The 20926-nt window shown below is 50.2% G+C and overlaps 2 protein-coding genes and 1 long non-coding RNA gene across 4 annotated transcripts; 1 reads left to right on the top strand and 2 right to left on the bottom strand.

Moving 5' to 3' along the window:
* Window positions 1-357: 357 nt before the first annotated feature.
* YRDC (yrdC N6-threonylcarbamoyltransferase domain containing) lies at window positions 358-2601 on the bottom strand. Its single transcript, XM_059868790.1, has 5 exons — window positions 2147-2601; window positions 1909-2023; window positions 1197-1316; window positions 890-1032; window positions 358-560 (listed from the first exon to the last, which is right to left on the bottom strand). The coding sequence occupies exons 1-5, from the start codon at window positions 2599-2601 to the stop codon at window positions 497-499; spliced, it is 897 nt and encodes a 298-aa protein (XP_059724773.1). The 3' UTR covers window positions 358-496.
* A 57-nt stretch (window positions 2602-2658) lies between these two features.
* On the top strand, window positions 2659-3431 carry LOC132338874 (uncharacterized). The gene is made up of 2 exons (XR_009489555.1): window positions 2659-2734; window positions 3080-3431. It is a non-coding gene; the product is annotated as an uncharacterized LOC132338874 (long non-coding RNA).
* Window positions 3432-3847: 416 nt separating this feature from the next.
* Window positions 3848-20756, bottom strand: MTF1 (metal regulatory transcription factor 1). 2 transcript variants are annotated; one of them, XM_059868864.1, is made up of 11 exons: window positions 20669-20756; window positions 19951-20415; window positions 15473-15711; window positions 14163-14294; window positions 13561-13634; window positions 12879-13012; window positions 12401-12478; window positions 11657-11759; window positions 10539-11098; window positions 9682-9748; window positions 3848-9579 (listed from the first exon to the last, which is right to left on the bottom strand). In XM_059868864.1, the coding sequence occupies exons 2-11, from the start codon at window positions 20362-20364 to the stop codon at window positions 9185-9187; spliced, it is 2196 nt and encodes a 731-aa protein (XP_059724847.1). In that variant the 5' UTR covers window positions 20365-20415; window positions 20669-20756; the 3' UTR covers window positions 3848-9184. The 2 variants fall into 2 exon arrangements, with proteins under 2 accessions (XP_059724847.1, XP_059724848.1); XM_059868865.1 differs by having other exon boundaries at window positions 10539-11095.
* Window positions 20757-20926: the final 170 nt, after the last annotated feature.

The following is a 20926-nucleotide window of genomic DNA, read 5'->3' as shown; positions in this document are numbered from 1 at the left end:
ACAAAGGAAGATCATCACACCAAGAGCTTATTTCACTCTCTGCATGAAGAGGAAGCAGGTTGTTCCGAGCAGCTCTAGCCTGGGGTATCTGAACACTGAATTTTCAGAAGCACTGACAGTTTAATCTCAGTATGAGGTTTTGAGCAGATTTAGAACAGAGAACACCCTCAGAGCTCCAAACCCCTCCATGCCTGCTTTCCTTCCAGTGCAGATGGCACAGGATGAGCTCTGGGGCACACAGGGCCTTCCCCACACCACCCTGACAACAGTTTAACTTCACTGGATTCACAAAGCCCGAACAGGATAACAGAACAGACATCTGGGAACAGTACAGCAGCACAAAAAGGTCCAAAAGGGTTATCCAGTCTTTCTTTTTTAACATTTATTTAATTTACCTTGACATAACCCATCGACCTTATTAAACAAGGCCATGATCACCCACTCCTGAGTGCACAGGCACACAGTGCCCAGCTCCAGCAGCTCCCAGTCCCAAGGGTTAGGAAGGTTCTGGTACCAAGCCATACTTCTTCTTTAGGATTTCAACTGTGGGCGTCAGTGCACTGCAGGGAGAAACAGAGCCATGAGAACAAAGGGTTTGGAGCACTCAAACTGCATTTTCTGGGGAAGAGCAACCAGCAAGGATTGCACTTAGAGCCAAGGAGAGCACGAAGTGCAGGAACCACAGCTTCACACAGAAGCTGTGAGAAAGGGGAATTTGAGAGCTCCTGAGGATTTCTCTGTGCTCATAATTAGGTTAATATTAATAGGAAGGTGGAACTGCTGTGGGAAGTGAAGCAAGGCAAAGCAAACAAAGCAAGGCAATGCATGCCCCACCCATCCAAAAGCTTTGTTTTGTTTAAAGCAAAGGAACAGCCCCAGCTACACTCACCAGCCAGGCCGGATGATGGAGAATTTCCCTGACACAGACAAGTCAACCACAGTTGAGCCCAAGCGACACTCTGGGCTCTGGATGTCTCCTATGGGGCCTCCATCAATGACCAAGGACAGCTGAGGCCACAAGTCCTGGAATTCCTGCAAGAGAGCCGTGGGTAACAGTCCTGACAGCAGCTTGTACCATTTAAATAAAATAAAACCACAGCAGCAGAGCAACCCTTGGTTTATTGCCAAAGCTCAGCTGAGAGAGCCTGGGGCTCTGCCAGACCCAGGGAGATGGCAGAGGGGGGAAGGAGCCTCACCAGCACGGTCAGGGTGCTGCCCTGGGAGCTGATGTTGGCGCTCGTCAGGGCCAGCGGGCCCGGGCAGGCTCGGGCCAGGTCTCTCAGGAAGGGGTGGTCTGGAATGCGGACACCAACCAGCTGCAGGGAGGGACAGGGAGAGTTACACACACAAACTGGCTGAAATGGCCTGGAGCTCTCTTGGCTTAAAGCTGAAACTCTAGAGAACTGGCAGATCTACTGGACCTGTGGTAACACAAGACTTAAGTGAGGCTCTAACGCTGGTTTGTGCCATGTCCAGGTCAGTCCCAGGGAGCAGGACAACACAGGGACCACTTCTGGGACAGCTAACTGTTGTCATCTTACTGCAGGGGCTCCATGCTGCTGTCTCCTTACTGCAAAAGTTTCACACCTTCTTGGTGTTTCTCGTGGGCAGCTCCTCAGAGCACTGACTCTTCCTCCTTCACAAAGCAGCCAACTGACCCCAGCTCCATTCTCCACCAGCCAACCACTCTTTTATAGCACTCTTCTTCTCATTGCTTACAGCTGAGCCTGCTAAAGTCAGGCCTGTTCCTAATCTCTGATAATTGGCCCAGCTACAACTCCTTAGGAGTAAGATTACTTTCTACACTATCTTTATTTTCTTATATTCTATCCCCCTACAGCTAAGGACAAAAGTTACAGCAGCAGCACAAACCTAGCCTCTGCCCCCAATCCTGCAGCCATGACCTACCGATGTGAACGGATTCAGGTCCTTATTCAGCTCTTCTGAACGCTCTAACACCAGGGTCACTGGTCCCGGGAGCAGGTCCCGCAGCAGCTCATCTGGAACATTGACGCGGCAGTACCTGCAGGGCCACAGACAGCGGATCAGGGCGGGCACACAGAGCCCGGGCGGCTGGGGCAGCTCTGGCACGGCCTCCCATCCCTTCCGTTCCCGGGGCTCCGGGCCCGCAGGGATCTCCGCGCACCTGTAGAGCCGCTCCACGTCGCCGAGGCAGATGGCGAGCGGCTTGGCGCCGTTCCGTCCCTTCAGGCTGTAGATGCTGCGCACGGCGGCCGAGTCCTGCGCCAGGCAGGCCACGCCGTACACCGTGTCCGTGGGCACGGCCACCAGCCCGCCCGCCTGCAGGGCACCGGCCGCGGCCGCCACCGCCTCGCTCCAGTCAGTGGGGCGGCCCCGCTCCCGCCGCCACCGGCCGCGGCCTCCATCCTCCGGTGCGGCCCAACCCAGCTCGACTGGGGCGCTCCCGCCGCCGGCCCAGCCTCCGCCCTCCGCTGGTCCCCCGCACGCACTCTGAGGGCCGGGCCGGGCCCCGCGGGCGGGCGGCAGCAGCACCAGGCGGGCACAGCCCGGCCCAGGGCCCAGCCCCGGCCCCGCCGCTCGCTCCGCCGCCAGCGCCAGCAGCCGCGCCGCCCGCGCCATGCGGCGGCACTTCCGGCGCGCGGCAGTGACGGCACAGGCGGGGCGGGGCGGGGCCGCCAGCGCCGTTCCCATGGCGACCGGGGGCGCGCGGGAGCCGCGCACGGGGAGGACGGAGCCGGCGGGAGAGCGGAGGGTGCGGAGGGGACGGGGGACACGGGGGGAACGGGAGCGGCCAGGGGCATCGGGGGGTCAGGAAGGGAACGGGAGCGGTCGGGGGAATCGCGGGATCAGGGAGGAACGGAGGGAACGGGATCGGACGGGGAGATCGGGGGGTCACGGCGGGAACGGGGGAAACAGGGAACGGGAGAGGCCAGGGGCTCCGGGGGTCCGGAGAGGGGACGGCGGGACAAGGGGGAAAGGAAGGAACGGGAGTGGCCAGGGGGATCGGAGGGTCAGGGGAGAGGACGAGAGGACACGGGGGGAACGGGAGGGTCCAGGGGCTCCGGCGGTGACCGCTGTCCCCGCCGCCTCCCCGCAGGTTCCGGACGGCCTGCGGAGGCTGCGGGAGCTGCTGGAGCTCCGGCAGCGGCAGCTGCGGTCCCGCATCGCCGCCTGCGAGGAGCTGCGGGCGGAGATGGCCGCGCTGCGGGCGGCGCTGAGCCCCGGCCCGGCGGGCGGCGCGGGGCCCTGAGGAGCCCCGAAGGGACCGAGGATCGGCCCCGCCGAAGGGACCGAGGGGTTTGGGGCTCCGGGAACGCCCGGGCGGTGCTGGGGGCGCGCAGGGAGCGGTGACGGCCGCACCCCCCCGGGCTGCCCCGCCGTGGCCTTGGAGCTCGCTCGCTGTCGCCGCGCTCGTGCCTTATCGCAATAAATTTACACTTCAGAATAAAGCGAGACGGGCTCAGTCTGTACCTCCCCACACCCCGTGCGCTCCTGAGGAGGAGGCACAGCCCCAGCGCCCGTGTGTCCCCAAGGCGGGGTCTTCCCTGGCCGCTTGGGAGCTCGGCACGGACCCCGCGCTGTGCAGGACCCCTGCTCTGCCCCGGGCAGAGAACCCGAGAGCGCCGAGCTGCAGCACGGGGATGGAGGGAGGGCTGCGATGGGAGAATCCCCAGCTCTGGGTTTCAACTCCCACCCACACCTCACCACACCTAAGCAGCCAAGTTGGGCCAGTGCTGGGAGAGGGAGGGTGAAAAGGCAAACGCTGCCTTTCAGGGTTGGAATGCTTCTTCCCAATGGGACAAAGCAGGATGCTCACACTCCTCTCCCACAGAATACTCTCAGGAAAAACTATTATAACACAATGTTTAAATAAGCATTTAATTAGGATTCCATTAGTATTAATATTGCTTTCAATTCCAAAAAGGTTAATTTCCACTTCTTTGCAGATATTTCAAAGTACAATATTAACTTCATACAAAATGAGCAATTAAGCAAACACCATTATTTCACATTCTTCAAAAAATACAAATTCATATTTACTCTTTTGGGTTTTGGAGATGCTCTTCCTTTGGAAGTACTGTACCTGTAACTAACATCTTCACATTGCTCAATGTAAGCACATTTGTTTCCATGTTTCAGAGTTAAATAAATTCCTTTATTACCATACACACAATCTTGAGAAACTGGGGTTTAGTTCAGCTGTCTCCAAAGCCCCAGGCAGTGCAGCCCCCCAGCCCCAACAGCTCAGCTGCAGCTGGAGCTGCCCCCGGTGTGGAGCCAGGCTGGGGTTTGGGCTGGGTGAGGCAAAAGAGAGCAGGGTCAGCCCGAGCAGCAGGAGGACAGGAGAGTCACAAACCAGGAACACCAGCGACTGCAACTACAGCACTGCAAACACACCCTCGAGTCTGCTGGAAAAGGCCATGTGAAAAAAATCTTTCTTTAAGAAAAAGTAGAAACTGCATTTATTTGAGAAAGTGTACACTGCATAATGAACCAAATTTTGGCCAGCTTGCACACCACTGCAGCATGGTGTGGGGTTTCACCTAGTTCCAAAAACACACACTTAGACTATGTACACTACTACATAAATATCCAGTTTAATTTGCATTTCTCAGTGCAGACACAGAATCCAACTTCTAGAACATGTGATAGATATCGAGACAAGACACAAAAAAGTTAAAAGTTGAGCCCTATCCATGAGAATTGACTACAGGTAACATTTATAAAAACTTGACATTGCTTCCAAAATATGTTACGGAAAAAATAGTATACAATTAAAAACTCTGCAGTCAGAAATTCATAAGGTTTATTAAAGTCATGCTCTTCTTTTTTACCTTACAGTCCAAACTGACTCCAACAGTTCTGGCCAGCTAGCTCAGGTAACTCCTGCCAAGAACTTTTCACCCACAGATCTCAAATCATTTCATGGAGCCAACACCCTGGCCTGGTTCCGTGGGGAGGATCCGAGGCTCTGAGCCCTGCCTGGTGTCCCCCAGCCAGTGGTGGAAGTGACTTTGTGACACCAGAGCTCCCCTGCTCTGCCCCACTGACCCGGCTGCCTCACCTCAGAACAACCCAGCAGCAGCTGCTCATCTCCAGTCACTCCAAGGACAGCCACCCTGGGCTCAGCTCCGTGCTGAACCCAGCTTATCTGGGAGCAGGAGTGCTGTAAACAGCTCACAGCCTCGCTGCAGATCAAGGACAACGTGGATGGCTACAGCCATGCCACCCCCGAGAAATAAGGCAGTAACAGGACATCAGAAACCATCTTGAAGAGAAATTTCAAAGGTGCAACATGCCTGTTTGAAAGCAGCTTGTCACTTGTGTTCCCACGTGGGTGACAGAACGAGGACAGGGGAAGAAGGACACACATCAGGGGACACAGCATGTCCAACAGGAGTGACAAGCAGCCCCCAGAAAGCGTGAGAGAAAAGGCTGCTGAAGCACAGTGCTCTCAGAGGGTTATTTGCATAGATTGGACCGTTTGCTAACGATGCATAATTTGTCTGGGGCACGGGGGAAGGGCAGCACAGCACCCACCACACCTGTTCTGTCAGACAGACACACAGACCACGCGGCACAAGGATCTTTAGCTACAGCTATTGCACCAAGTTAAGTGCTCATCTTTGCACACCCCTGTTAACTTTTACTCAGAGCAAAAATAAACTTTGTGAAAGTATATACAAAAGAAATTGCAGCAATTGGGTTAAAGATAAAATAACCTAAAGTGCATTTTAGATACCAGTATGAGGTTCTGCAAACTTGTCTTCCTGGGGACACTCAGCATTACACAAGTGTCCAACTCGTACTTTGTTCCATGTAATTCAGTACCAGCATTCAATCAGTGCTGATTTTCCATCCCACCCCCCCACCCCCACCTACAAGCACAAAAAGCAATTTCTCCAACCTTCAGCTGCACGCCAAGTCTGCTCACTTGGGTCCTTGCTTGGTGACCCAAGCTACCAAAGTCAGTAACTCAGGCCTGTCTGCATATTTGAGCTTCTACACCCATCTAGAAACTATGAGTGACCAAGCAAACCCCCACTAGCACAAAACAGGTGACCTAGAGCAGTGCACTTTTGCTCTCTGACTGATAATTAAAGGGGTTCATGCAGACTTTGTAGAGGCAGGCATGCTGTTCCCAGAGACTCCAGCATGTTAACCCTTTTCTGGGAATCCAGGGCAGAAAGTCTCCCTTTCATTACCCATGTAATAGTGGATATGCTAAATGCTGGGGCAGCAAGGAGAAGACAGGGAAATCTCTGGCCTTGCAGAATCTCAGGGCTTTGCTGCAGCTGCCCTTGGATCTCCTTCCACCCCAGCACAGCACAGACTGCCCTGGAGCACAGTCTGATCACACACTACTGGGGATGATGCAAATGTGAAAACATCTCAGACACACGCAGCACAAACACTCCAGAAAGCAGATGGACATTAAACAACAAAAGCACACACCTGTAAAACACAGTGGATGCACAGCCCGTGTGCACAGCATCACATGCTCCTGCCTCAGTACAAGCTCTAACCAGTTCCACCAGAATTGCAGCCTGCCTGATGCATGCAAAAGAAGGAAATGGCAAAGCCAATGCACCAAAGAAACAGCAGGACATAGTGCTTTTCCTGGAACACAACAAAAAACCCCAGCAGCTGGGAAGAGAACAGCAGAGATTGACCCTGGGCACTAGTGCCCATCACTGCAGCTTCACACTGAGCTTCCCAGTTCAGAGACTTTGGTAGTTTCTTCTACTCATTTCAGTCACAAAAGAGTTTCTGAAGATGCTCTCTGGTCCAACCAGGAGCATGTTTTAGGTTGACTAATTCATAAGTAGCAAAAGTAAAAAAGCCTCCCTGAAGGCTGCGAAGGCTCAGAAGTGGTTCTAAATTGCCCAGCTGTCACAGTGCAGGCCACATCTGGGACCTTTGTCCCCCATCAGAGGTAACCCCCACAACTCCTGGGGAATCTTCACACTCCTGAATCAGACACACATCCACACCCACTCACCCTCAAACACCACAGCTGCACCTGGCCAAGGAAATGCCCCAGGCCACAGTGAGAGGCACCAGAGGGACCCCCAGGCAGCACTCAGTCCCCTCCCAAGTGGAGCTCCAGGCAGAGCAGCTGGCAGGAGACTCCTCTGTGAGGACAGTCCCAACCATGCAGGCTTGGGACTATGTTTTTTGTGTTCTAAGCAGTTCTTGCTGCCATGCAACAAAACTGCAGCACAAAACGAAGCTGTTGGAGAAAAGCAAAGGAGCCACAACCTCGCTGCCCTCCAAGGATTGCCATGACAGGAACAAAACAAGAAATGCTTTGTTAACCTCTTCTGTGGATGCCAAACCTTGCTGCTGCACAACAGCCCTGCCACACACCCGGAGGAAACACCAGCAGCATGTGTGATGCCCTTGAGTTCATCCCTGCAGGTGCCAACCCCGAGCTCTGTGCCCTGGCACAGACACACGGCGTGTCCCAGGCACGGAGTGTTCCTGGCACACCCGTCTGCCCTCATGGGACATGGCTCTTTCCCTTCTGCACCTCACCAGAAGCTGTGCAGGAGGGCAAGGCCAGCTCCCTTCAGGCCCCTTCCACCCGTGCCTGGGCAGTGCATTGTCAGGGAACAGCACGAGAGGTGGCTGAAGCCAGGCTCAGTGCTGGCCAGGCTACACTGAGCATGCCACAGGAGGATTAAACACCTGGGTTCTCCCCTCCCCAGAGGTACAGAGAGCAGCTCTGATCAAACACAAAGAGTGAAAGATCTCTGTCCACTACAGTTTGTATTCCTAAACTGAGTGCATGGACACTCCCCACTAATTGGCTTACAGTCATTATCTTTGTATCTCACTAATGACAACACTGTAAACTGAATAAAGACTATTTAATATTCTTTTCCTTTAACACAAGAAAACGGACAGCCAAAGCCAGAAAGATGGATAAAAACTATAAAATTACATATTTTAAAATAATGCAGCATAAATAAACCATTTAGAATGAGACTGCATTTATTGCAACATTACAGGCTTTTTGGTGGAAGGGGGGGTTTGGATTTGATTTACCCTGAGTAGGTTAGAATATAGACTCTCAGTTTGATATGAAAAACTATTCTGTTGAGTAACATCTTTTAGTCAAGAAATAGCCCCGTGCACAAAAAGCTGGCATTGCAGCAGGCTGGAGGCAGAGTCAGGCAGAAATTATATAGCTCACAGGAAAAAAAAAGAAGCATGTATGGACAACTGAAGGACAGACTCACTGAATTCCAACTGAATTTATGTTGAATCTTTCTCAAAATTTTCTTAAGGGTTGTTCTTCACAAAAGATGAGAGTAACCAGCAAAGGCACCGTGCTCCTGATTCAACAGTCCCAGGGTTAGGGTGATGACTTGTTGCTGAACAGAGCCTAAGAGCAAAAAGAGCAGCAGGCACCAACCTGACCACACCCGGACTCACTGCACCCTTTGGAGAGGCCAAGAAAACAGACTGGAGCCAGAGCCAGCAGCAGCTCTGACTGTGCTTCCATGTTGTGACACAGTGTCTGCAACACACTTGAGTCCTAGTGGAATTAAATGAACAGATCTGTTCTGAAATAAACTCCCCCAAAGCTCCTGGAGGCTTCAGTAAGAGCAGCAGTACACAGCAAAACCAGGCACCAGCTCCTCACCAGGTAGTGACCATCTCATTCCACTCACACTGCAGATGAATCCTCTGCCCCAGCTATGCCATCTCCTCCCCCACAGCCTCCTTTCCTGGGCTCCCCTTTAGTGCATGGTTAGCAGAGACATGAGAGACAGGAGAAGATCAGAGACCCAAGAAGTTGTAACAAAGACCCACTTGCTGCCAGTACCTTAATCCCAAAAGTAAGTGATGTGCAATTGGAGACAAAGTAACCCCCCTTTTCCTTTTAAAAAATCTTTTTGCACACGAGTAACCTTAACTTCTGTGTTCACATATGACAAGCAAAAGTGACAGACAGTGCAGCCAAAACAGTTCATATATAACTTAGCTATTTCTTTTTTTTTTTTTTACCTTTTCTTTTTTTAGATAGAATCTCAAAGGTGGATGTACCTGGGACGTGACTAAGATGACATCCGTGAAGCAGAAATAAGCCACAAAACTTCCAAAGAGGAAGGAATAAGAATCGATCCTTCAGTTTCTGCTTCTAAGGAGAAGGGTTTTACCCTCCAGGTGCAAAGGAAAATCTGGAACATCTTCACTTAGAGAAGTTGCTATTCAAACCAATTTCTTCCTCACCCTGCAGAAGTGCTTCAATTGGAATTATATTAGACGGGGTTTCAGGGCTTTGGAGGGACAGGAAGTCCGATACATCCATGGCACTTAACGTTTCAGTCTGGGAGTCTGAAGGGTTAACTATCTGACTGCTCTGCCCACAAGGAGGAGGAGCAGAGGAGGAAGGAAAGGTCTGAGGCTGCAGCTGGGAAGCTGGCTGCTCCAAAGCTTTTGAATCAGGTGAGGAACATTCCTTCTTCACGGTGGAGGTGGCTTTGTCCTTGGCAGAGTCTCGGCAGGCACACTGGCACTGGCAGGCCTCCTCCTGCTTGATAATGATAACAGGAACGCTGAGACCAATCTGCTGAACAGGGTTTCCTGAAGGTGAAACAAAGGAAAAACACAATGGAACTACAGAATTTCACAGCAGGGAGAGAGAAATCAGCTTTATTCAATCAATTAGTTCCATGTCACGCTTACCTGTGTTACCAGCTACTGGTAATGCAGTGGTAAAAAACACCTTTTCTACTACTTTTGGAACTTGTGGCTTTAAAGAAAAAAAACAAACAAGAAAAAAGTGTGAATTGACTCAAATTAAATTTCTGTTGTTCAAACTCTAAACAGCTATATACATATTCCAAAGAGACACACAGGAAAACTGGGCTCAAACTATTGATTCAGTGGTCCTAAAGATTGGGCATAACATCCCCTGCATTATTTGCTGATAAACTCAGCTTGTTTTGACAATTCAATGACTGAATTCTTAAACACTGCTGTGTGTGCTCCCACTGCTTGTACCTGCAGCCACTCACTCGTGTCCACCAACAGCTGAGAGCCTAAAGTGGCACCAGTGGCACCAATATTGTCAAAGAGAAAACTCCTGAAGTTTCAGCTATCCAGGTTTACTGGAAAACCACAAACATTCTCTTTTCAGAAAAACTCATTTCATTATCAGTCAAAATTAGGCAGAGACAGAGATTACAAAATGCCTAAACACAACCTTTACAGAGTCTTTTGTGCTTCTATGCATTAAAAGCAATACATTAAGGCCCATGTATATCCTCAGGCATGGTGGTGCCCTGTCCTGGATAAACACACTGACACCTGCTGGCAGAAGTCCCCATGAGAGGAAAGAAGAAAAAAAGAGATCTTTCTGCACCCTGGGTTTCTCTGTGCTCTAATTATTTCCCTGTCTATTCCAGGGGCTGCATTGGTGATAAGTGTACACATTAACATCACAGGAATTACACCAAACTGCATCCTAGGGTTTATCTTACAGGTTTGACCCCCTCCCTTTTCAAAAGCAAGGGCTCCAAAGCCCAGCTGGATGTACTGACCATTTGTTCTTGGCTTTGTGGGGAACCAGTGGCACCATTTAAGATCCATTGTAAGTTCTGCTCTCCCATGACAATGCTGGGCTGCAGAATGGTGGTGCTTGGAGAAGGAGTAATGGTTATAGTGGGGTTACTGGTCAAAACGGGGTTTGCACCAACAGGCACAGTCTGAACTACAGCTGGCAGGGGCTCAGTGGCACTCGGGGCTGTTGGGGCAGGAGCCCCAGCAACCACTGACAGTCCCTGAACGATGGGCTGCGGCGGAGGCTGGCTGTGCTGCAGGAAGTCTTGGTGACTGGCTGCAAACGGTGTGCTGTGAGGAACAGGCACTTCTGGGGATTGTAAAACAGTTGCAGGACTCCCAAACGCAGCTGGCTGTGAGCTGGGTGCGATGGAGGAGGGAGCAGCAGGTGCTGCCGAGGCTTGCAGAGCTGCCTGCGCCGGCTCGGGGAGGCCGAGCTGCAGGACCAGGGGGAGGGACAAGGAGGCCGCGTCTCCTGCCGGGGGCGGGACCGCAGCCACCGAGTCTGCGTCGCCGTTAAACCCTTCAATCAAGGGAGCTGCTGAAAGAGAAACAGAAAAAACATAAATACATCCGTTCTCATTAGGTCTGAATGAACTGATTTTTTAATGAACTAGTCAGCTAGCTGATGGATTTTTGCCAAGTAAAGCATTACCACGTTCCTGACTTCAGAGTAGTGCTTAAAAACAACCCTAGACAGTGACATCTAAAAGTAGCTGCAAATTTAGGAAGCTGGTAACACTGGGCTCTACACTGAGCCTGATCAGGCTCATCAGCTCTCTCTGATAAACCTTTTATCAGTTGTGCAGCAACTTTAAGAAAACAGGATGACATGGACTGCTTGAGAGCTCCAGTGCCAGTACTGCAGGACAGTGTGCTGGGTCACCTCCCCATCACTGAGTCTGTGCACACCATGCATAACAACACCAATGAATTTCAACCCTTTCAAGTTCTTTCAACCCTTTCAACCCGTTCAAGTTCTTTTTGCTTCTTAGAGTTATGTTGGGCATTAAGCTTCAGTCTGAAATGCTGAATTCAGTACATGCATGCAGAGCTGCCAAAAAGTTCTCTTTGACAGCAGTGCAGATACAACTGGTACCTGTCTGCTGAGAGTCATCCTGATTTCCAGTGTGGTCTGGGCTCTGAAACATAGACTCAAAGATGCTTGCTGGTGAGATTGTGCTGAGGTCCTGTCCATGTGTCTGACAAACAGAAAACAAAGAGGAGGACATCAGACAGTGTTGTATCTCAGGTCTCCACAAGCCCCAGTCAAGCAGTGTGTGCATGTCAGAAACACTCCTCCAAAGAACCAGCCACCCTCAGGAATGGCAACACCTATTACTTACATGCTGTAAATTTACACCTAGTTTTTATTACCTGTAATCAAATTTACCAACCTAATAAGCAACCCCTACAAAAATAAGTAACTTCTTCAAAAGTAAAATATATTCCTCTGCATCCACTCTTTCTTTAACCCGCATTTCTTGCAGTACTCCATCAGAAACAGACATTAATTGGCTGCTTGCAGAACCTTTTCTAGAGCAGAAAAAAACCAGCTCCATTTTAAATCCTGGACTATGCAATTCTAGTCATCCACAGGAGCAAATACACACAGGAGCTGCACCCTGCTCCCACAGCACAAAGAACAACACAGCCTCCTCAGCATCTCCTTTTCCTCTATGTAAAATCCAAGCTCAGTCAAGACTCATCAAGAAGCAAGAACACTGTTATGGTAAAGTCAGATGCAGAGCTTCCTACAGGAGGTTGAAATAAGCAATGCACATTTTGGAGGACAAAACCAAAACTCCAATGAGGATGAGGCAATTCCAGGACAATAACTCACTGGATTAGAGTTCTCCCGTAATTCTGAATCTGTTGATATGAGGCTTAAATCACTCAGACAAAGTGAGTGACTTGTATCCTGTGAAAAAAGAAAAATAATTTGAATTATATATTAAGACAATAATGTCAGAAATTACTTTTGAGAGTCCATACTCTGCTTATATGGGACCCAGGTCTCAGCTCTAAAATCAAAGGAACAAGATTTTTAAGCAAAGGATATTTAGCAGCTATCAAGGATTCTTAACATCTCTATCAAATTACTTCCAAAAAGCCATATAACCCAGAATTTTAAATTACCATAGTAATAAATAAATTTTTAGAAAATAAAAAAAAAAAAAAAAAACCTTCCCAGTTAATATTTGAAAACCCCAGTCTTAAATGTTACACCTTAAGAACAAGGTGCAGACCAAATGATTTTTTCCCCAAGGTATGGTTTATATCCACCTAACACAGAAGCATTAAGCAGAAGTGCTACTCACCTCAGACACATTGTTATTGGGAAGTGCATTATAGGTATGTCCCTTCTCATGACCCTTCATGTGACTCTTGAGACTGTACTGGGTGCTGAAAGTCTTCTCACAACCATTGCTGGGACAGAAGAAGGGTTTCTCCCCTAGAGGCAGCACAGAACACATTTAACAGACTTAAAACCATCCTATCAGACACACACTTTTAAAGCACCTGGCAGGGCAGTATTTCATACAAACAAGACATTTTCTGCCCCTTCACACATTCAGTATTCCTGCAGTCCTGCAGGTGAGTGCTTCCATCTCACCATGGGAACTGACACACAACACAGTATTTAATTCTTATGCATCATTACTGGCACCTTTGTGAAAACATGTTCATCGAATTCAAGACCTGTCAAGCATAAACATAACTGCATAAATGGAAAATTTGGATTGGCCTGGTGCAGGAGTTTGCACTTGGCTTTTTTTAACCCGTGAGGTTCACATGGGCACACTCCTCCAGCCTGCAAAGGTCTCTCTGGATGCCATCTCCTCTCTCACAGGTGTCACCTGAGCCACTCAACTTGGTGTCACTCCCATATTATATGTAACTATAAATTCCTATTAGGATTCTGAGAGTTCGTATAAACTTATTAAGCTAAATTAAAGAAAATTCAAAAAAAAAAGAAAACCCACCAAACATAGAACTTACCAGTATGTGTCCTAACATGAGTTTTGAGGTGGTGGCTTGCAGCAAAAGCCTTCCCACAGCCATCATGCTCACACCTGAATCACAAGAGAGTCAGCATCAGCCCCCTTCAATGCATTAGCTACAACTTTAAATCATGCTTTGCAATAGTCCCAGGACTCTAAAAAGCAGGCCCAAAGCTAAGCTCTGTTAGCTCCCAGCAGCTGCTGTGCATGCTACACACATCACAGCAGGGCTCTGAGCAGGACTTTAAAACCCAAGCACGAAGGCAGCAGTATTTGGGGTGTCTCCTCTGTGGAATACACATTGCATCCCAGCAGAAAGCAGCAATATGTTTTAAAAGATGCTCATCATGGCATAGGTTTATGTTTAAAAAACTACCTGAACTATTCTTGCCTTTTAGGACAATCACTGCACCCACTGTTAAAGGCAGCTGGGGGAGCTCAGAACAAAAAGGTGAGAACAAAAAGGCTCCAGTGCCAGCCGGCCACCTTCACTAATTTCTCAGGAGATCACCATTCCGTTCAGAGCAGTAACAGCTGCTTTTGGGCACAGGTGCCTCATTACCTGAGCCACAGGAGCCAGGACAGCAGCCAGCAACTCACCGAAATGGCTTTTCTCCTGTGTGTGTTCTGATGTGCTTCCTCAGGTCACTGTGCGTTGTGAAGTATTTGCTGCAGCCTTCTGATTCACAGTTAAATGTTTTCCCTGTGTGAAGCCTTTGATGTGCTTTCAACCTAAAAGACACGTCCAAAAAATCCCTCTTAGGACTGGTAGGAATAAGACAGACTTGGCCTGAGGCAAGCAAGCCATTCTTTCAAATGTGCAGGACAGGATCAAAGGCTGAGTATATCCTGAGCAGAAGGTACTGAGCTCATGGAAGTGACTGCTATCAGTTCCAAAGTCCTCCAGCAAGGCTGAGAGACCCTTGTGTTCATCACCACCTTCAATGCTACTGGAATAGAAAGAAGGCACCACAGTTCTGTCAGCCTACACTTCGGACAGCCCTGCCACACTTGAGGGGTTTGTATTTGTACCTGTACATGGAAGAGGCAAAACAACTGTATTCAAACATAAAGTATATGGAACCTGCAGAACAGCAATAGCCACACCTGCAAGAAAATTCAACAGAGCCTTTCCACCTGCAGTGTTGAACACCAGCCCACCTGTACAGTGTTGGAACACCTTCTCACCTGTAGTGCTGAACACCCTCTCACCTGCACAGTGGTGAACAGCAGCTCACCTGCACAGTGTGCTAACACCCTGTCACCTGCACAGTGCTGAACACCCTGTCACCTGCACAGTGTGCTGAACACCCTGTCACCTGCACAGTGTGCTAACACCCTGTCACCTGCACAGTGCCGAACACCCTGTCACCTGCACAGTGTGCTAACACCCTGTCACCTGCACAGTGCTGAACACCCCCTCACCTGCACAGTGCTGAACACCCTGTCACCTGCACAGTGTGCTAACACCCTGTCACCTGTAGTGTGCTGAACACCCTCTCACTTGCACAGTGTTGAACACCCCCTCACGTGCACAGTGCTGAACACCCTCTCACCTGCACAGTGCTGAACACCCTCTCACCTGCACAGTGTGCTGAACACCCCCTCACCTGTACAGTGTGCTGAACACCCTCTCACCTGCACAGTGCTGAACACCCCCTCACCTGCACAGTGCTGAACACCCCCTCACCTGCACAGTGTGCTGAACACCCTCTCACCTGCACAGTGCTGAACAGCAGCTCACCTGCACAGTGTGCTGAACACCCCCTCACCTGCACAGTGCTGAACACCCTCTCACCTGCACAGTGTGCTGAACACCCTCTCACCTGCACAGTGTGCTGAACACTCTCTCACCTGCACAGTGTGCTGAACAGCAGCTCACCTGCACAGTGTGCTGAACACCCCCTCACCTGTACAGCGTGTTGAACGCCTTCTCACAGCCCTGCACGTCGCACTCGAAGGGTTTCTCCTTGGTGTGCACCCTGACGTGGATTTTGAGGCTGTAGGAGGTGAGGAAGGCCTTGCCACAGCCCTCCTGGTTGCAGACGAAGGTGTACTCCCCCCGGTGCGTCTTCTGGTGCGTGCGCAGGTTGCCAGCGGTGCTGTAGGTGCGGGGACAGCCCTCAAAGGTGCACTGGTAGCGCTTCACCTGAAGGACAAAATGCTGCAGGATTAATATCTTTTAATAATTTCTGGAATCCAGATATGGATACAGTCCTTTGATGCAGTCAGACATCAAAGACAATGCAAGAGATTTTGACCCCAAAGCCCCCCCAAAAAACTCATCGTCACTTAATTCTCTGACAAGAACATTTCTGCTGCACTCTGAGAGGAAGGAGTGGCACCTGGGGAAGCAGCTGGGCTTGCAGAACAGGAATCCAACAGAAGGGAAAAAAGGAAATACATAATCAGAAATTTTTCTAGCCAAAAATCTGATAAAACAGTTGGAAAGAACATGAAGGAGCCATCACACCTGTCCACTACCCACATGTGTAGCACCTGCATTTTAGTCCAGTGCTTCCTGTAGAGCTACTTATTTGTGGAGCAGGGAGACAAAGGAAAATGCACTGTCACAATGCTCCAACCCACTGCCCTGTGTGCTGAATTCCCATCAGCACCTTGAGCAAAACAGTTTTCACCACCTCCCATGGTCTTCCACCAGTCCATTCCTTACTTCACTCTATCCCAAAACAGCCTCCAGTGAGCCTTGTTCTTTCCTTCTGTGGCTACTGACACAGGCAGGGCCTGAGGAGTAATGGATCGGACCAGGTCACAAGGACACCCAAATACAGCTGTCACAGATTTCTCAGTAAGCCACTGAGGTCCCCAGGACAACTTCTCATGGAACTCCATTTGGTAGAGGCACAGGGGATCATTTAGAAGCTTGTGCAAGTGGTGACACCTCATGAAATTTCATCCTCTCTTGTGAAGCAGAAGGAATACACCCTGATCTGCCTGAATAAAGTTATCCTCCACCATTAATTACCAGACTGATGGCTTTCATTTGACTGTTAAAGTTCAGAAACCTCAACACCTCATAGTGATTGAGGAGCCCAAGAGAGGACTTGGCAAGTCACACCAGCTATAAATCAAGTTCTAGACAGTTCTCCATAACAAAACAGAAATAGCTTCTTGGTTACAAACGTGGTTTTAGGGGACAAAGCTGCCAGCAGGACTCATTTAGGAAAATTCTATAAAGCTGAGTGATCTTATGTGTATTTCAATCCATGTCTCTTGTTGCTCCCACAACAGGCTGGCAATCACCTTCACCCTGCCTCAGTAAAACCTTCCTATTTGGAAAATGCTAAGCCCTCCTGTGAGACACACAAGAGCCCTTTACACAGGGCAGAAATACCATAATGTGCTGGGTTTGGCTGGGATAGAGTTCATTTTCTTCACTTGTATAGAGCACGTTCTGGATTTGTGCTCAACACAGGGCTGATGATACAGAGATGGATTTTTTTAGTGCTTCTCATTCTGCCCCACCAGCAAGAGGCTGGGGGTACACAGGGAGTGGGGAGGGGACACAGCCAGGACAGATGACCCTGACTGACCAGGGATACCCCAGACCATGTGATGTCATGCTCAGTATGGAAAGCTGGGCAAGGAGGAGGAAGAGGAAACATTTTCTGGTCCCCAGACTCTGTTAGGTGTTAGGCTGAGCTCCTGCCTGCCAGGGAAGAAAGGAATTCATCCCTTCACATTGTCAACTGGTCACTCAGAGAAGGAAAACAGTAATTTAACTCTAAGCAATCTGCCCTTAACTTACAGTTCAAATCAGGCAGAAATCCTTGGTATTTATTACACTAAACACCCAAGAACTGCAGCTTGGTTACAGTGCAGTTAGGAAGTCTGGCTGTGCTGAGGCTGCCACAACAGGAGCACAGAGCAGAAACACACCAGCACAGAAAACACATTTTATTACATGAGGAGGGTGCATCACCCTCCCCCAGGATCACCAAATCCAGCACAATTTGTGGATCAGTGCTGAAGTAAAAGTTCCTTGTTACAGCTTTAAGGCAGCTGGAAATTAACACTTTACACAACACTCCCCATGGTACACAAGGGATCTGACACAGGCAGGAACTACCTGAAAATCAAGGGAGGGTTCTGTTAAGCTCTCCAGGTGTTTACATTTAGGTCTAGAAGAAAAAGGACAGTATTAATTACAGATTAAGCTGTTTGGTTCCCAGCTGTCACTGCCCATGTGTAAGGGAAGGTGGCAGTATCAGTTTACTGGCCTGAACTCTGACAATGGCCTTGCAGTGCTCCCCCTCCCTCAAAGGCCAAATCTTTATTTCACAAATCCTTCCAAGCACACCACAGGCAGCAGCAATATCACCACCACCTTCTGAGCAAAACAAACCTTTCTGTGAAGCACCACAGCATTTAATTCTCTTTTCACATCAGCACATCAACACTGCACACTGTTCATACACACAGAACCAGCAGAGATTGATCTGAAAGCTTCACAGAGCCAGCAGCAAGAGCTCCAGGCTGCCCCAGCACCAGGGCACAACAGAAAACAAACAAGGCAGCAGAGGCCAAGCCCTGGGCAGGCAGGACAGGGCCCAGGGACTCTGAGGCCAAAGGCTGTGGCTTTTGGCCAGGGACAGTGAGGTGCTGCTGGAAGAGACATGATGAAGCATTTACCTCAGAAACCTCGTTGTGCAATAGCCAACAGGGCTGGAGAAAGCAGAGCCTCACACCCTGGTTCAAAGTCTACAGTAACTGCTCTGTTTGCCTTTAACTCTTCCCGAGCTTACCACGCTCCCCCCAAATGGCTACATTTTCTGTGTCACTGCTGAGCAAATAACTGGGGTTGAAATAAGAAACTGTAATCCTGTTTGTTCTTACCAACACAATTACAGTGACATGTACAACAGATTAAAAAAAAGCCAAAGGTACTAAAGTGCAAAATCCCTTTTCAGCCTCATAAAGGTCTAAGGCTGACCTGAAAATCTAAGACTTTAAAACAATTATCTCGAGTGTTAAAACATTGCAGACATTTTGCAAGTCCCAAAGAACAGAGCTGTTGATTTTCAGAGATGACTAAGATGTTGGGACCTTTAGAGCTTTCCTTTCCTCACCTCCAGACAACTTATCAGACCTCTGAAACCGCAGCCAAAAAGGCTTTTCACACGTGCTCAGGGCTCACTGCTTTCACATTATGGGATCACTGCCCTCTGTTCTGGAAAATCAACTCCAGAAATGGAAAATAAATTCATATAAAGCATTTCACTCAGAAATTCCACATCCTACAAGCTTTCTCTAAAAAGCAAAGGTGAAAAAATGCAGCCAGTTTAATTGTACATGCAATTAAACACATGCACATTGACCCTGTCAGCTCCCATCCCCTGCTCTGGGAGCAGCTCAGGGTCCCACAAAGAGGAGAAAAAGTGAAATACTTCAGCAGCTGCTCAGGAGACTCAAACAGGCTCACTGAACACAGCTCAGCCCAGAAGAGCACTGAGACTCCCCAGCTGCAGAGCTGACAGCCCTCCCCAGCCCCATTTCCCAGCTCTCAGCCTGATGGTCACAGCTCTGTGCTGAGTGTCACAGCCTGTGCCACTGGCACTGCCACCTGCACTCACCACCCCTCACACAACTCAGGCAGGCCAAAGAAGGAGCACTAAGCCATCCCTGAGCTGGTGTCACAGCCAACTTCCATTTGCTCTTGCACCCAAAAAGAAGAGTCCCAGGACAAGCCCTTCCCACTGTGCATCCAGATAAAATTCATTAGGGAAACAGAATTAAGAGCAAACTCCATTTTAACCATGCAGCCTGGCCTGAGCTTTCAAAGCACATCAGATGGCAGCTTAAAGCTTCCATCTTCTTCTCAGTCTACCTGTGACACAATAGAATTATGAATAACTTAAAATTTGGCATCTCACATTTGGTGAGATGCTCCAGCAATGGCCTGGCCCTTAACTGTGACCAGAATGTGTCTTCCTTGAGAATGTGGCCAACCCCAGAGTAACAGCTCAGGCTGTTTCAGCTGCCTCTGAACTCACAAAACTATCACCCCAGCAGAAGAAAACCTGAAGATCACTAAAATGACACACATCACTGACACAAAGGTGTGCCACTGCCACACCCTCCTGCCACCCAGTGTCACCAAGTGCCTTCTGGCAGGTTCCTAGGGCAGCACGTGGTGTCAGAGGGAAGAGGGATGGCCCTGGCAGCTCTGCTGGGACACGGCTCTCCCCAGCACACTGTGAAGCTGGGGATGACAACCAGAGCAGATTTACACAAAACCCCTCAAAAATGAGCAAAACCACTGCCCCCTCATGAAAAAACAGCAAAACCACTGCCCCTCTCCTGAAAAACAGCCCATTTTCAAAGCCTTTAAGGTGCACAAAGCCCTGAATCACGTTTAGCTACTCACTTCCTTACGCTTGGTTTCTGGGCACTCAGACTGCAAAGTGAGAGTTGCTCCTTCGATGTTCCTTGGCATGGGAGTTGAACCAGGATTTATTGTTAGATGAATCTGATCTGGAGAAATAATGTGTTGCACGTAACCCTGTGACATCCCTTCATGATCTGCTATTAAATGAAATCCTTCTTCGTGACCCTCGGGTAAAAAAGGCAAGTGGTCACCGCATTGTCCTTCATCCTCCTCATCCTCCAGCACGCTGTGGTCCTGCTCGATGAGCACAGTTGTCCTGTCATACACCGTCCCGGACGAGGAGGACACCAGCCCGTTTTTGTCAGCAAACCTCATCATATTTTCATCTTGGGCTAAGTCGTCTTCCTCCGCTTCATAGTAGATGGCGTTGCCCTCGGGGCTGTTCTCGCCCATGGCTCCGCGCCTCTCACCGCGCTACCGGGAGCTCCGGCCGGAACGGCTCATCTGCAACACAACGATGGGCGGAGGGGGGGTCAGGCGGCTCGGCCCGGGCCCCGTTCCGCTCGCAGGCACTGCCCCAGCGCGGCCGGTGGCGGCGGGGCCGGGCCGGGCCGAGCTCCGCGGTCCCGCCCCGAGCGCGGCGCTACCCTCACCCGGCGAACAGCTACTGCCGGTGCCTGCGCGAGCCGCACTGCTCCGGCTCGGCTCAGCCCGTCCTCCCTCCGTTCCCCCGTCCCGCTCCCCCCCGCCCGCTCACCGGGTGCCGGCGGCGGCTCCTTCCCCGCCCCAGCGGCACCATGATCGCCGCGACCCCGCTTCCGCTTCCGGCCGCGCGCGGCACGCCGGGAGCGCCGCGCCCGCCGCGGGGGCTGACGGGAGCGGGAAGGGCGGGCGGAGCACAGCGCCCCCTGGCGGCCGCGCGCCCCTCACGGCCCTCAGCGACAGCGGGCACAGGCCGCGGAAAGATCTTTTTATTTAAATAGCAGGGATTTAAAAACTCTCGTCGTTTTAACAA

This window comes from Haemorhous mexicanus, chromosome 27 (genome assembly GCF_027477595.1).
Source record: "Haemorhous mexicanus isolate bHaeMex1 chromosome 27, bHaeMex1.pri, whole genome shotgun sequence".
NCBI classification, from domain to species: Eukaryota; Metazoa; Chordata; class Aves; order Passeriformes; family Fringillidae; genus Haemorhous; species Haemorhous mexicanus.
The sequence above is the reverse complement of the archived record's forward strand: the minus strand, read 5'-3'. Positions and strand labels throughout refer to the sequence as shown.

Coding starts and splice junctions, on each gene's coding strand:
- MTF1 (XM_059868864.1), bottom strand. CDS start 20,364: ATGGGCGAGAACAGCCCCGAGGGCAACGCCATCTACTATGAAGCGGAG. Junction 11,760..12,400: donor TACGGGAGAACTCTAATCCA/GTGAGTTATTGT, acceptor TCTGTTTGTCAG/ACACATGGACAGGACCTCAG. Junction 9,749..10,538: donor CACAAAGCCAAGAACAAATG/GTCAGTACATCC, acceptor TTTTCTTTAAAG/CCACAAGTTCCAAAAGTAGT.
- YRDC (XM_059868790.1), bottom strand. CDS start 2,601: ATGGCGCGGGCGGCGCGGCTGCTGGCGCTGGCGGCGGAGCGAGCGGCG. Junction 1,317..1,908: donor ACCTGAATCCGTTCACATCG/GTAGGTCATGGC, acceptor CCCTCCCTGCAG/CTGGTTGGTGTCCGCATTCC. Junction 1,033..1,196: donor GCAGCACCCTGACCGTGCTG/GTGAGGCTCCTT, acceptor GCTCTCTTGCAG/GAATTCCAGGACTTGTGGCC.